This window comes from Armigeres subalbatus, chromosome 2 (genome assembly GCF_024139115.2).
Source record: "Armigeres subalbatus isolate Guangzhou_Male chromosome 2, GZ_Asu_2, whole genome shotgun sequence".
In the NCBI taxonomy this organism is placed as follows: Eukaryota; Metazoa; Arthropoda; class Insecta; order Diptera; family Culicidae; genus Armigeres; species Armigeres subalbatus.
The window spans coordinates 179,370,363-179,386,057 of record NC_085140.1 but is presented as its reverse complement, the minus strand read 5'-3'; the positions used below and the strand labels follow the sequence as shown (position 1 = coordinate 179,386,057).

General features: G+C 40.3%; 1 protein-coding gene across 2 annotated transcripts in view; it reads right to left on the bottom strand.

The window, feature by feature from the left end:
* The window catches only part of LOC134211315 (LIM/homeobox protein Awh-like), a 72,086-nt gene that overhangs the window by 34,515 nt on the left and 21,876 nt on the right, over positions 1–15,695 (bottom strand). For both annotated transcript variants that reach the window (XM_062688065.1, XM_062688064.1), the window contains exon 2: positions 7,560–7,741. In XM_062688065.1, the coding sequence (XP_062544049.1) occupies positions 7,560–7,741 (182 nt within the window). The remainder of the gene's footprint in view (positions 1–7,559; positions 7,742–15,695) is intronic.

The following is a 15,695-nucleotide window of genomic DNA, read 5'->3' as shown; positions in this document are numbered from 1 at the left end:
ATTTTCAGACAATACATATATGGATGAAATAGATAAGATACGGAAAATTTTACAAAAAAATAACTTATCATAAACACGCATAAATGGTAACTTCGTATACTAAACTCGTAAGTATTAACTGTGGAATACAGCTAAGCTGCGAGACAGTAAAGTCCCAGTTATGGGATATAATGCTAGAAAATTTCTTAAAATATAAATAAACGATAGTAATGATCCCTCAAAATTAAAATGTGTTATGCATAAAACATTCTTGTTGAATTCATCAAAACTGAAATCGTTTTTTAGCAATCAATGAACTGCTACAGGAACAGAATGGGAAAAAAATGAGCACGGAAGAATAAAATCCTTGATAAATCCACTTGGCGGTAATAGCGCAATATAATAAAATAGTATTTATGCCATAACTTTCGAACTCATAGTCCGAGCTAGCCAATTTGCATTTGAAAACAATGGCACAGGATTCTCCGTCGAATGCAACTTGTTGAAAGCAAATCGGTTAGGGTTAATACCCTATAGGGTATAGGGTATATGAATAAGTTTTTACACACATACATACATACAGACAGAAATCACCTCAATTCCTCAAGTGATGTTGATTGGTATATTTCGGCACTCCGGGCCTTTTATCAGAGTTTTTTCAAATGCTAATCTAAATATAAGAAGATGCTTGACTATTTTTTTTTCAATCTTGAATAACGCTATTTGGAATTGACCCAAGTTTCGTTGTCATTCATCATAATTATTATACTAGAATAATCAACGTTGTTTTTCAACACACTTGTTTTACATTCAACACCTCGCTCCGATTTGAAATCAAAATGCAGAAGGCCAGAATTTATGCATCCTTCTATTTATCATGCTGGGTCCCCACCTAACCGCTTAATTGAGTTAAATTGAGCATGTAAAACGTGTTATTTATATGCATATCATCCATGCATTTTTCACCAGTGCTACCGTATACCATTCGGGATTTTTTCCTCATTTTAACATTTTTGTCGTTCAGCGTGCTTAGCGCATTAGTTCCCCCTTGGAAACATAGGACACAAACGGGTTGGAATGCAAAACTGCGTGTTTATTTCACACCCAAATTAATCAGCTGACTTAGTTGGCAAAATGATCGGGGGACGATTGAATTTCATATTTGCACTGATTTTTTTGCTTTAGGAAATGCTGCCGCCACTAGTATAAATGCTTTACGACGGTTATGCTTGGGATCGCCCAAAAACAAACTGACGATAGCAGGTCCACTTACCCATAGTTCATTCATTTATTTATTAGCGTACAACCGCGGATCTCCATCAGTGGTACATGTACCTTTAGGGGGTATCTTTGCTGCTCTCGGAGGGTACCTATGACAAAAATGCGTAATGGTGTACTAATTTTAGGAACATTTTTTAATAGTCGTTCACTCAACGGTCCTAGCTGCTATGACACAGCATTGTGTTCGTCCCATAATGGACAACAGGAAAGGGAACTACCGTTGAACGGAGCTTCTTTTGACGACACGGCCGCTAATTTTGACATAGGGGAACGGTTCGGCACTTCATCCAATAGCTATTTCCATCCCATTAAAACAAAGCAATGAAAAGGAATTTGGTTTGTTTCTTATTTTTGTTATTTTTTCACCTGTGAGCACGCGTGTTAGCAGAAAAAAGCGACGAGATTGGTGCTGTATTTCTTTGTTTTGCGATGAGATGAATTTGTCCAGTGAGATGGAAAACGGAACAGTTCCCCTACTATTAAACGGAGTGCAACGAAAGATATATTTTAAATTGAAACATCATCATCACCTAGTACACATTTTATCACATGGATGACAATTATCAAAAAGTCCATAGTAGTCCCGGAGTTATTTACATGAGAGTTTAGGTGGTGGGGATCTGTCGCTTTATAACGCTTCATAACGGCGCCGACTGAGATAGAACCCAGGCACACCGAAATAAGAAACAGGCATGCTTACAATTCTACCACCAGTGATCCATTACCGCTTCCTCTTTAAACTTTTTGAAACCATTATTTCGTAGCTCCAGTTTCAGAATTCTCTCAGCCACTTTTGTTTGTGAAGAAAAATAAAATAATCAATCTATGAATCCAGTACATTCAAAGTTAATTGCCTATATGCCGGGTATGAAGCCACCCGGAGTGGAAATTAATTACTATGTCTGAAACTCGATTATGCATATGCGCACAACATGTGATAGATTTAGTTCGTAAAAGGTATTAGAGGGTAACCGCCCTTTCGGAGGGTTTTGATCCCACGACCCCAGTACGCTAGACAGGTGCTTTCCCTATTATATGAGAGAGTTAGTTCTTAAAATGTATTACGAGAGTTTGGCTGGTGGCCCGAGGTTGGAAATTTGGTTTCATCAGTCCCCGCTAAGCTGCGGAGGACGACGGAGGTCCTTCGTAGCTTAGTATGGAAAGCACCTGTCTAGCGTACTGGGTTCGTGGGATCAAAGCCCACCGAAGGGGCGGTTACCCTCCAATACCTTTTCCTTTACCTTTGTGTGATGTGATGTGGACACATAAAATAGCGGATTGTGAGATTTTATCTACATAAACCATTTCTTCCTTTTCTTGTGCTGTTCTTTGATGAAGAAGATTGAATTCAGTGTTGGCAGATTCATATTTTCTATTCGCGTTTCTTTTAGTCAGGCCTCTACCTTATAGCTCCAAACGCGGGGAGCACTGTTTCTGATGATGTATTTCAACTTGTTCTTGTTGAAAGCTAAAATCATCACTTTTCGGTGGGGGCTGCCTATCCGATTTTGTTTTTTGCACTTGTATACATGTTTGGTAAATTTGTTTTCATGGCTTGTTATGATTCGGAACAGTTTTTGCTTTTCTTTTATTACGCATTGCAAAAAAAAATAATGGAATCCTTGAAAATTCAAAGCGCCTCCAATGAATATTTTCCTGGAAAATAATCAAAGGCAGCTGATGCTAAATTTGCTATGTTTTGTTTATATTTGAATCATTTGTTTGAGAAACTGCATAAGTCCACTTTACACAATTTCGAGAAAACAACAAAAAACTGTTTTTGAACAAATTGGTAACGAACCTTTCGATTTCTTCGATGTAGATCAATAGTTTTTGGTAACACCCTGAGGCACTTCCAGTGCAAAAACTGGAAGCAGTACTCCATAAATGCTCTTCAAAGTGCATGGACATATGTAGTTTCTTAAACAAACAAGAAAAAATCATACATTCCTGAAAAACAATTTTTTTCGTATTTTTTGCCAGAATACGTATTTTTGGAAGAGGATTCAGAATATATAAAAATCTCATTTTGGCCAAAAATGTTACATATGCAGTTTCTCAAACAAACGGTTCATTTATGTTCATGACATTTCTATATCCAAATTTATCAGAAAATTAATAGTATTAGTGGGAATATTTTAAAATATTTAAGATTCAACTTCAGACAATGAAGTAGGTGGTAATAAAAAGTATAATAATAAATTAATAAAATCGCAAATCACGACGTTTTCTATAAGAGCTCTATATTTTACTATTTTTCCAATAAAAGTGCAGCACAAAAATTAAACTTTGGAACCGAATTTTAAGAGAAGAGAAATTGAAACACTATCTGCTCCATCCTGCAGCGGGGTCGTAGAGCTTAAAAACCCCTACATTAGCCACTATGAGTTGTGGGGCTTGGCTAGGATGTTCCGCTTACATAAAAAGCTGCATGTGTTCACAAGTGTGCTCTACTAAAGCGACCACGTGGTGCTCAAAGTACACTAGCTTAAGACCTAATGTTGAATAGGACTTTAAACAGACCTAAACGATAGCACACCGGCTAGACAGATGGCTTGCATAGGCCCAATTAGCCGCTTGTAAAACAATTACACAACTGTGATAAAATTGCTCTCAATATTGTAGTGAAATTCGGTTCCTTTTATAATGTTCAGGTTAGTCTAAGGAGTAGAATTATAAGTACTAGAACGCTAGTGGCACTGTAGTCATTTAAATTATTTTGTCAAATTATGCTTCAATAAGTTTCAATTGGCCATAATTTATGCATCATGTTGTAGTGCATGTTTAATTCCATCACCAACATCGGTTTGACACTTGTAGTACTGGTACTTTGGTTGTCAGGTCAAAGTAACCTAGATGTTAGTCACTTATCTTATACTTTTGAAGAATCAACTGTCTAAGGTACGTTGATAGCGTACTGCTAATAATCAAATCTTCCCATGTTTATGTTGGTTCACGACATTCGAATAATTAGATTTATGACAGATGTTTTTTAATGTTTGAACTCAATCCAACGCACACTATGTATGATTTGTTCTATGCGGGGATTTACCTCTGCGTGTTATTTCCGCGGAGCTATCCAATTTTTTCTTTTTCTCCGTAATATCGTTGCTCGTTATCTATTGGGAGCGATTTCTGCAAACCCTGTTCATGATGTAGGTATGAATGGCCCGAAAAGAAAACTACAAAGTACAAAGTGAAGTATAAAGAGCTGGCCTTAGTGTTTAAACTTAGATTAATGATTAATATCATATGGTCCGTGGTCCGCCGTGCGGCGTGTCTTTGGGCTTCCAATCACCTTTGTATACAACGGAGCTCAGTAGGCCAAAAATCCTTTAACAGTTTTCGAAACATTTTCTAGTTTAAAATTGTCCACCGCGTATACGCGTATACTTTAGTATACTTTTACTCTTTTACTTATACTTTTACTTTAGTATACTTTAGTATACTTATACTACTCCCACAATATTTGATCGCTTGAAATTATTGTTTTGACGGCATGTTTTAAGCAACTGAACATGTTGGAGTAAAAGTGTGTGGGCGACATTTTCTGAATATTCTAAGGATTCATTCACATAAGGAAATATTTCTCTGCAAGCATTCATGCTCTCATAGGAAAATATTGAAGTATTGAAATTCCCTTTTTTTAGTGGCCACTGTTAATATCATTTGAATGACATTTGCTAGGACAAGACAAATTTGTAGGCACATTTAAGCGCTATAAGTTCGTCATACCTCATGAATTGATAGTTAACTTTTGGAAAAAGTTCTGTAAACATTATACAAACGAATGCAAATGGCAATTTACAACATTGTTCCTGTCACCTTCAGACGTTGGTTCATTTATTCGGTGTGGATGTTACTCTTCAAGCCTGAGTCTAAAAGCGCTCTCGCCGGAAACGGATTTCCAAAATCATCTTCGATGATCACCACTGCTGTAGCTAGTAATGCCTGAGACGATTCTGAGTTGGATTTTGCGGCATCAGAGACCATCTGGGAAGGATTTGATGGTGTACCTCAAGGAATATTTGTGGGGAGATTACTGGAAGGTGTAGTAGATCCTGCAGCTTTAGGAACATCTTTCTCGGGTTTGAAGACCACTAGTGGGGGATGTCGTTCTTTGCACTTCCGGTAAGAGAATTTAAAGCGATAATCTTTTTTTTCTTCCTAAGCAATGGAGGGGGAATCTGCTCAACAGACACCCTGGGTTGTCCAGGAAGTGCGGGGTTAGGGACCAGAAAGCGATAATCTAAATGACCCTGTTTAAGGCAGTTACGACAGATGCAATCAAGATGAATTCACTACTAGGTGCTCCAATCTGCCAAGAAGAAGGTGGGGGTGAAAAATTCATTTTCAGTGCAAAACGAAAACAAACCGGCTGGCTCTCCCATACTAAAATCCAAGATGGCTGAATCGTGAATTTGGCATATTGAAACACCTACACTCCAAATAATCTAAACGTTGTTTCCACCTGAATTTTCAGGTACATTTTACGTGCACACGTAACTGAAAATGCTTCAGAAAATTCAGGTGAAACTTACGTGTCCGGTGAATTCTATCCAAAACTCTGGTAGAACTTACCTGATTTTCACGTAGAATGAAAATTCTATCGACAAATCAGGTAAAGGTTACGTGAATTTCAGGTGGAAAAAAATCTACGTGCTTTTTCAGGTGGAAACAACGTGCAGATTTTTTTGGGTGTAGTGGGGTATGCATCTTGGATGCAATGATCACGTAGGTAATAAAGACTATCAGATGACGTCATCCGTTCGAAAACTGGGCACTGTAAAAGGAAGTGATTCGTCGAACTCCGACTGTTCCCCTGGACAGTGTTGAAACTTGTTTTCACTGAGGTTGGTTTTGACTTCCAAGTGAATGATGGAGTTGCGGCTCTTTGTACCCTCTGGCATGGCGGTAAAGATTCCAGCACTGCGGTATGGCGTTGCAGTGCAAATGCAGTCAGATCATTTAGAGTCTTTTGATCAATCCTCGGCGAAAATTACAACAATTGTCAGTAAATGGATCGTATGAATAAAAAGCAGCAAGTTTTAGTTTATTATATTTTGAGTAGTGAACGTCACTGATGGAAGAGACTTTACTACAAAACACGTTTCGAACATACTAAACACAACTATGAGAAATGTAGTGTTTACTGCTGATTCATTGTAGCCTGCTGTAGACGTAGCTAATCATGTCTCAGACCCATGCGTATTTTTTTAAGACAAGTTTAAAATTTCCCGGATTATTCCAGGTTTAAAAAAATCCCTGATAATTCGAGGTTTTCCAGTTTTTTTTAGGTAGAAGACACACTGAACTAGATCTACATCTATCTCTACCCGCAACCATATACTTTGCCTTGGCAGATTTTTTTTTAGCGAAGTCCATCCTTGCCATCTCCCTCTTCATGTAGACAAAAGCCTCCACAACTTCCCTGCGATCGATTCCAATGAGGTCGATGTCGTTCGCAAAACCCAAAAGTATATGCGACCGATAGTGCCGTTCCTCGTTCGTCATCGTTCGCTGAATACGTGACCTATACTAATTCCTTTTTTTCAATGGCACTACATCACAACTGGAATTTGGCCAGTTGGAATGTAGAGCAACCTGAAAAACCAGAGAACCTAGACCAGAGCGAGAATCGAACTCTCCATCTCCGGATTGGATTTCTCACGCCCTTGCCTTGCTCAAGGCTAACAGGCAGTGTTGGTAAAAACTCAACATCTCAAAACTCATGGATGATTCAAATCAAGCGTGAGTTGAAACGCACCCAACTCAGCACCTAAAAACTCATGGATGAGTTGAATCATCCATTTGAATCATCGTGGGTTTTCTTTTGTTCTCCTTCGTTAAAAACAGTAAATTGATGTTTGTCGCACAAAATATTAGACACTCCTTTATGTATAAGCAATGAATTGCCTCCAAATTGATTTCAAATGCGTATTTAAACCAAAATGATTTTTTGGCAAATGAGTGAAATGATGCGTTTTAGCATGAAAAATTCAAGCGTGATGCATTCCTTTAAAATCGCAGACGATTTCGTTCGCACGGGAGCGCTCGTTGATTGAGATTTATGAGTGATTTTACCAACACTGCTAACAGGAGACTTAAGCTAATTACTAAAACTCAATATCAGCCCAAATCGCAGCAAAGTGGTAAATTGGCTTCTCTTCTCAGTTTTGTAACTATGGAAATTCTAAATTTCGCGCCTTTGAAAAAAAAAACTTTCAGTCTAGAAATCGACACTTACGTAATTTGTGGATGGAAACTTTGTAAAGAATGTATCGATCTGGCATACTCACTTTATGTAGTCGCTTTTGCAGTAGATCTGCTGATCCTTAAGAAAACAGGACGGCTGATGATCCAGCGGAGTGTGGCAAATGCAGCAACGGAGACAGGCTGAATGCCACGAGCATCCGCCCACGTCTAGCAGGTACTTGTCTGAAATGGGCTCACCGCATGCTGTGCAGGAGCGAAGTTCTTTCTGAAAGTAGGAAAAAAATCACAACATAAAGATACTTTAATATTTGATAGGGCTATGGTGCTTATATTAAATACAATACAGTTGACTCAGAATGATGTTTGATTTATAAATATTGATTTGTAAGTGGAGTCTATGTAGCGCTGAATCTCAGAGATGTTAAACACCGTTCCATTAGGGCGACTACTTGTATATAGGCCGGAAATGTGTTCACGTCAATTTCACGATATTTCAAACTTATTTTTAACAATATATATTTTTTAATATGCGAAATACTACATGTTTTGAAAATCTACAAATTTGCAATACTGTAAAGGTCGGTAAACTCTATGGTATATGACCTCATTGATCTAAGAGTGTAACATGTGCGCTAATTGTAGAGAACTATTTCAGAAAAATATATTAAGCTCTTTTAGTGGAATGTATTAAACCGTCTAAGACGAATTAAGTCGAGTCAAGTACAAGACACTGAAGACGACCAACACAGTTGTGGTCGAAATACGTATCAAGGACAGTACTTAATTCGTCTTAGAGAACTATTTGTTAATATAGACCAGAGTCTTGGGATTGGTACAAAATGGGTATTTTTGAATGAATGACTTAGAAGTATCGTGTATTAATAAACAAGAAAGTTTATACTTAAGATGCATTATGGTTATTGGTATTATTAGCTTTCTGAAAAATCTAAAAAATGTACAGGAAGATAAAGTCCCACATTAAACAACATAATAAGTTAATATCTATAAAACTTCTGAAATACTACCGTTTTGTTTTCGATTGCGGTTGAACGATTGAACTCGAAGAAAGATGAAGCAAACACCGTCCGAAAAAAAATCTTCCCATGCGTTCTTTCCAGTTCTGTCGGTTGTCAGCAGCAGTGGAGAACCTGATTCCGAAGTTAATACGGTCGATTGTCACATATTTTACACAGAAGATGCCATGGGATCGGGCACGCTTGCGCCTTTCATTCAGATTTGTGCATTCTTGAAAGTTTTACGATAGTGGCCGTATCATTTCATTCCGGTTTATGGGACAGTATCGATTTCGTGTTCCAGGCGAATTGATCCCGATAACCTTTCTTTGCATCCGTTCTGCATTTTTTACATTGAGCTCAGTTCTTTTCACTAATAATACAGTACATTTTTCATTTGGAGAATTTCTTCCTTTTCGCTTCGAACCTTAGTTCGAATTCTAGAAATAATTACCTAATGTGGTACCATTTACAATCAAGTAAACTATCAATACTTTTGTTTTGAATTCATTTGATTAAATATTTCAAAATTCTATCAAGAAAATAAAGGAACAATACCTCTATTGATCAGATTAGATTTAAAACAAAAATCTGGCAAAAAGCCACGTAATGCCAGAACTATTTGGTCAATCGAGCATTCCCAAAAAAAATAATCAAAATTAATATAAATGAAGAAACTATCAACAAAAGAATGAGAAAATATTGTTACACTGAACACGACTGAGACAAACTTATCTGGAGATTCAAGTTTCAATGCAAGATGAAGTGAATTAATGATTATTCCATATTATTCAATCTGAGTTGGCGTATTCCATTTTATTTCAACATTTGGTATGCAGTACTTCTTAAACAGCTTTCAACTGTTTTCAACATCAAAACAATCGATAAGAAAAGCAGTTTGAATTTTATTAGGTTTCCCACCGTAAACAGTTTCTACCAACAGCAGATGGTCTCAAATCGTTTTCCTAATCCGTATGAAACAATCTTAGAAACATCACGATGCAGCTGGTTTCTACATATCGTTTGTGGGAGAAAGAATGAACGATGAAGATTATTTGACTATTGCGATTGGAAGTGATAGGTATCGCAAATCGAAACATCCGCCCGATCAGCACATATCAACATCAAAGCATTTCTTCAAACTTATGCCACCCAGCTACACACATCATCGAAGCTACAACAATCAGAATGTACGAATCATCCAAGATGGGGAAGTTGATTTGTTTGGTACAATCGTGTTATGACTAACAGAGCAACGAATTCCTCACCATCCATTACCGCAGCCATACCGAACTATAAGCGGAAAAGGATGAAATAAACTTAATTTTCGTTTCCCCCCGTATTTCAACTGAGAAAATTTAGATTTTCAGCTCACCATCTAGTAATATTTTATGTATTTTTTGATTTTCCTGGATAATTGAACCTTCATTTTTATTTTCTCAAAAAGCACACATACATTATGAGTCTCCAGACATCATATAAAAATCAATAAAAATGTAAAAACAAATCGTATTAGCTGTAGATCAAAGTTTCAACTCGATTCATTATTTGTCATTTTTTCTTAAAAATTGGTTTTATTGTAGTAACAGATGCCTAAGGTAAAAAGTCCAGTCCAGTTTAAAGTCCAGAACACTTTCGTCAAAAAATGAACATACTTTTATACTAGAGTTGAACAATAATCAACATTCGGAGCTTTTGTTCATATAAAACATCAATGCAATCTTCCAACTTGCTCCACTTGGTCAACGCTAATTGAGTGATTTGCTACGACTCGACGTTAATTCTTTAAAACATTTCCGTCATGCCGCGCAACCATTCAGCGCACCACCGTTGATAATCGGGCAGCACATGGCAGCAATCGGGCAGGAAAAGTGCTACCGTAAAATGAGATTTCACGGATCATCGGATTGATTGTTACTGGTGGTTGTCTTTCGAGGGCATGAAGATGCGGCATGTTTTCACTTGGAAGTCGCATTATGCGTCCTTGCATGAGAAGGAATCCTAAGCTACACAACATGCTCCATCGGACAAATCGGTTCCACTGACTGAGGAGAAATCGTTGCCCTTGTTGTTGCTTACGATCGAACGTACTTTCATACGCGATGTTACATACATAGACATCATCATTTCTTGACATCTACGCTCTTCGCGACCGTCTATAATCCGATCAGTCGATCGGCCGTGGACCACGATAATTATTTGATCATTTTTTCTTTCAATTCAAGTATGTACTTTATGTATCGTTTTAAGTTTCTGAGATAGATTTGTTGTGATTACTTATGCTGGCGCGATTATTAATTGTTATGCTTTAATTTCGGTGAAATACATTGTCCATGATGGTTTGCAAGGACTGACGTGTTTTATAAAAAACAAACAGCAATGAAATTAGTCATCCCTTAATTTCAGATTTACTGCACAATTCTTTTTGTTAGTGTTTTTTTGGTTATTATTATTTATTTATTCAGACTAAGGCCGAAGTGGCCTGTGCGGTATATAAGAGTCTTCTCCATTCGGCTCGGTCCATGGCTACACGTCGCCAACCACGCAGTCTACGGAGGGTCCGCAAGTCATCTACCACCTGATCGATCCACCTTGCCCGCTGCGCACCTCGCCTTCTTGTGCCCATCGGATCGTTGTCGAGAACCATTTTCATCGGGTTACTGTCCGACATTCTGGCTACGTGCCCGGCCCACCGCAGTCGTCCGATTTTCGCGGTGTGAACGATGGATGGTTCTCCCAGCAGCTCATGCAACTCGTGGTTCATTCGCCTCCTCCACGTACCGTCCGCCATTTGCACCCCACTATAGAAAACTCGAAGTGCGCGTTGGTCCTCCACGAGCATCGTCCAGGTCTCGTATCCGTAGAGGACTACCGGTCTAATGAGCGTTTTGTAGATAGTCAGTTTGGTACGGCGGCGAACTCTATTCGATCGGAGCGTCTTGCGGAGTCTCCGAATTTCTCTGCTGGTATCATTTTCGGCAGTCACCAGTGAGCCCAAGTACAAAAATTCTTCTACCACCTCGATTTCGTCACCACCGATGCAAACTCGCGGTGGGTGGCTTCGCATTGTCTGTTTTTTGGTTATTGTCTTCGAATTTATTACGAAATTATTTATTATATTAATATACAATATTTTGATTTGTTGAAACAATGAATAAATTTACAAAAAAATTTACAAAATATTGAGATCCTGGGACTCAGTGAAGTCCGTTGGCCAAACTTTGGAGATCACAGACTGCCGTCGAGACAAGTTCTGCTATACTCTGGTTTACGATGTGTACACGCTCTCCAGTATCGCGGAGTTGGCTTCTACTAAGCGCACAGGCACACTCTGCGCTTATGAAGTGAGATCCTATAAGTGAAAGGATAATCGTTGCCAGATTTAGAACATGGGTCCGAAACCTTACTATAATAATGTTATGCGCCAGCCGATGCTGCAGATCTTATTATTTATATTTTATTTATTCACCATTTTTTTATTCAACATTTGTTTGTTGCACAGATTGTATAACTTGAAGTGATGATCTTAACCTATTTTTCGAATAATAAAATCGAAGATATTATAAACCTCGTTGAAGAGTCTACAACACCTGAGTAGAGGGCTATTGTGACCATATAATGTGCGATGTGTCGGAATATAGAGTAGAGCTTGGTTGCGAAGCATACGACGCGGTGCGTGGAAATTCACTTGTTGTAGCAGTGGTGCACAGTCAATTATGTTTGTCAGAAGATCAGAACAAAACATTTTCTGTTGAAGAACTCGTCTAGGCCGTTAAACTTGAAGCGGTTTTCATACGGAGGAAGTCTAGTTCGTAAGCGTAAAGCAACTTATCCGATAGTCTACAACCATGGAGCACCTAAACGACTTCGAATTGGCTGATGACGTTGCCATCTTCGCTCAACGGCGCTCTGATATGCAGAGTAAGCTAAACGACATTGCCTAGCGCTTCTCTTCGGAGAGTTCACACAGATAGAAAAATTCAATGAAATTTACACTAAAAATCATGCACATTAATGGAACATCATTATTAGCGTAATTGCACGCGTGATATTGCCTAAATGTATACAATATTTAACGTGAATCATCAATATTGCTTGCAAGTTGTACGCAAACTTGTTAGGAAGAGAACCGTTTCAGCGTAGAATAGCGTATATATCCGCATCTCAAGTTTTAAGCGCTGCTTACTTTTCACATTTTTTTTCTGTGCAGTCATCAACGTCAACAAAACCAAATCGTTGGATGTAAACATGGCGATGTAAACATGGAGAATGTTGAAAGCTTTTAATATCTTGGTAGCCAAATGGCTTAGAGAGGCAGCAGGGCTAGACAATCCCTCCTTAGGCCATCTGCGAGTTGTGGGGCTTGCCTAGGATGTGGTGGGATTTGACAGTGGGCCCTGTTAAACTCCTATAAAAAGCTGCATGTATCTGCAAGTAGGCCCAACCAAAGCGACCGTGTGCCGCTCAAAGCGCACAAGCCTAAGTCCTGGTGTGAGGTGGGTCACAAAACGGACCACGATTGGAAGCTTGGAACATGGAACTGCAAGTCGCTAGGTTTCGCAGGTTGCGACAGGATGATCTAAGATGAATTACATCCCTGCAACTTTGACGTCGTGGCGCTGCAGGAGATTTGCTGGACTGGACAGAAAGTGTGGAAAAGCGGGCATCGAGCGGCTACCTTCTACCAAAGCTGTGGCACCACCAACGAGCTGGGAACCGGCTTCATAGTGCTGGGTAAGATGCACCAACGTGTGATTGGGTGACAGCCAATCAACGCAAGGATGTGCAAGCTGAGGATAAAAGGCCGTTTCTTCAACTATAGCATCATCAATGTGCACTGCCCACACGAAGGGAGAACCGACGACGAGAAAGAAGCGTTCTACGCACAGCTGGAGCAGACATACGATGGATGCCCACTGTGGGACGTCAAAATCGTCATCGGAGACATGAACGCACAGGTAGGAAGGGAGGAAATGTATAGACCGGAAAGTTTGCACACCGTATCGAATGATAACGGACAACGATGCATAAACTTTGCAGCCTCCTGCGGAATGTTAGTCCGAAGCACCTTCTTTCCCATCAAAAATATCCACGGGGCCACATGGAGACCACCTAACTAAGAAACAGAAAACCAAATTGACCACGTTCTAATCGACGGTAAATTCTTCTCCGACATCACGAACGTCCGCACTTACCGCAGTGTGGATATTGAACTCGTTGCAGTATGCCTGTGCTCAAACCTCTCGACGGTGTACAACACGCGTCGTAGTCGAACGCCGCGGCTTAACATTGGGCAGCTACAGGACGGTAGACTAGCCCAAGACTACGCGCAGCAGCTGGAAGTGGCACTCTCAACGGAAGAGCAGCTAGGCGCAGCGTCTCTTAAACATGGCTGGAGAGATATTTATTCGATCCGCCATTGGTAGCACTGCAACCGCTGCACTTGGCACCGTGCCCCCGGATCAGAGAAACGACTGGTATGACGGCGAATTTGAGCAGTTAGTGGAAGAGAAGAATGCAGCATGGACGAGATTGCTGCAACACCGCACGAGGGCGAACGAGGCACGATATAAACGGGCGCGGAACAGGCAAAACTCGATTTTCCGGAGAAAAAAGGGCCAGCAGGAAGATCGAGACAGTGAATAGACGGAGCAACTGTACCGCGCTAATGACACACGAAAGTTCTATGAGAAGTTAAACCGTTCACGTAAAGACCACGTGCCACAGCCTGATATGTGGAAGGACATAAACGGGAATCTTCTTACGAACGAACGTGAGGTGATCCACAGGTGGCGGCAGCACTACGAAGAACACCTGAATGGCGATGTGGCAGACGAAGATGGCGTGATGGTGATGAACCTGGGAGAACGCGCGCAGGACATAATTTTACCGGCTCCGGATCTCCAGTAAATCCAGAAGGAGATTGGCCGGTTGAAGAACAACAAAGCCCCTGAGGTTGACCAACTACCAGGAGCGCTATTCAAGCACGGTGGTGAGGCACTGACTAGAGCGCTGCACTGGGTCATTACTAGGGGTGGTGGAAATTTGATGTTAGCCGCGAAATTTAAACATTTTCACGAAAACCGCGAAATTAACCTTTCCCGTCAATAATTTTATTCCATTCTATTGCCTCAGTCGATTTCTTGATCTAGTCCATACCAACTCGACAAACAACGCATTTTTATCACGCCATAATCAAAACTATCTCAATTATAGAATTCAATTGGCGAAAAATTGTTGAAATACAGTTCGAATTAGATTTAATTTGGGCGAAGTATGGACTTGAGATATGCGTGAAGAAATTTAGGACATTCACGCTGAATCTCTGGAAATATGCAACGAATCAATAGAACTGTTTACGCTTGCCGAACAGCATATTAGGCAGAATAACAGCGATTTCAACAATGCTTGTTCTCTCATATGGCCCTCTGCTAATCTTTAGTTTATATTCATTTCATTTCAGTTTATATTCAATCGCGCCGGGGAGTAAGACAAGGTGATGGACTTTCGTGCCTGTTGTTCAACATTGCGCTAGAAGGTGTCATGCGGAGAGCCGGGTGTAACAGCCGGGGAACGATTTTCAACAGATCCAGTCAATTTATTTGCTTCGCGGATGACATGGACATTGTCGGCCGAACATTTGCAAAGGTGGCAGAACTGTACACCCGCCTGAAACGTGAAGCAACAAAAGTTGGACTGGTGGTGAATGCGTCAAAGACAAAGTACATGCTTGTGGGCGGAACCGAGCGCGACAGGGCCCGCCTGGGAAGCAGTGTTACGATAGACGGGGATACCTTCGAGGTGGTCGAGGAATTCGTCTACCTCGGATCCTTGCTAACCGCTGACAACAACGTTAGTCGTGAAATACGAAGGCGCATCATCTGTGGAAGTCGGGCCTACTACGGGCTCCAGAAGAAACTGCGGTCGAAAAAGATTCGCCACCGCACCAAATGTGTCATGTACAAGACGCTTATAAGACCGGTTGTCCTCTACGGGCATGAAACATGGACAATGCTCGAGGAGGACTTGCAAGCACTCGGAGTATTCGAGAGACGGGTGCTTAGGACCATCTTTGGCGGTGTGCAAGAAGACGGTGTGTGGCGGCGAAGAATGAACCATGAGCTCGCCCAACTCTACGGCGAACCCAGTATCCAGAATGTAGCTAAAGCCGGAAGGGTACGATGGGCAGGGCATGTTGCAAGAATG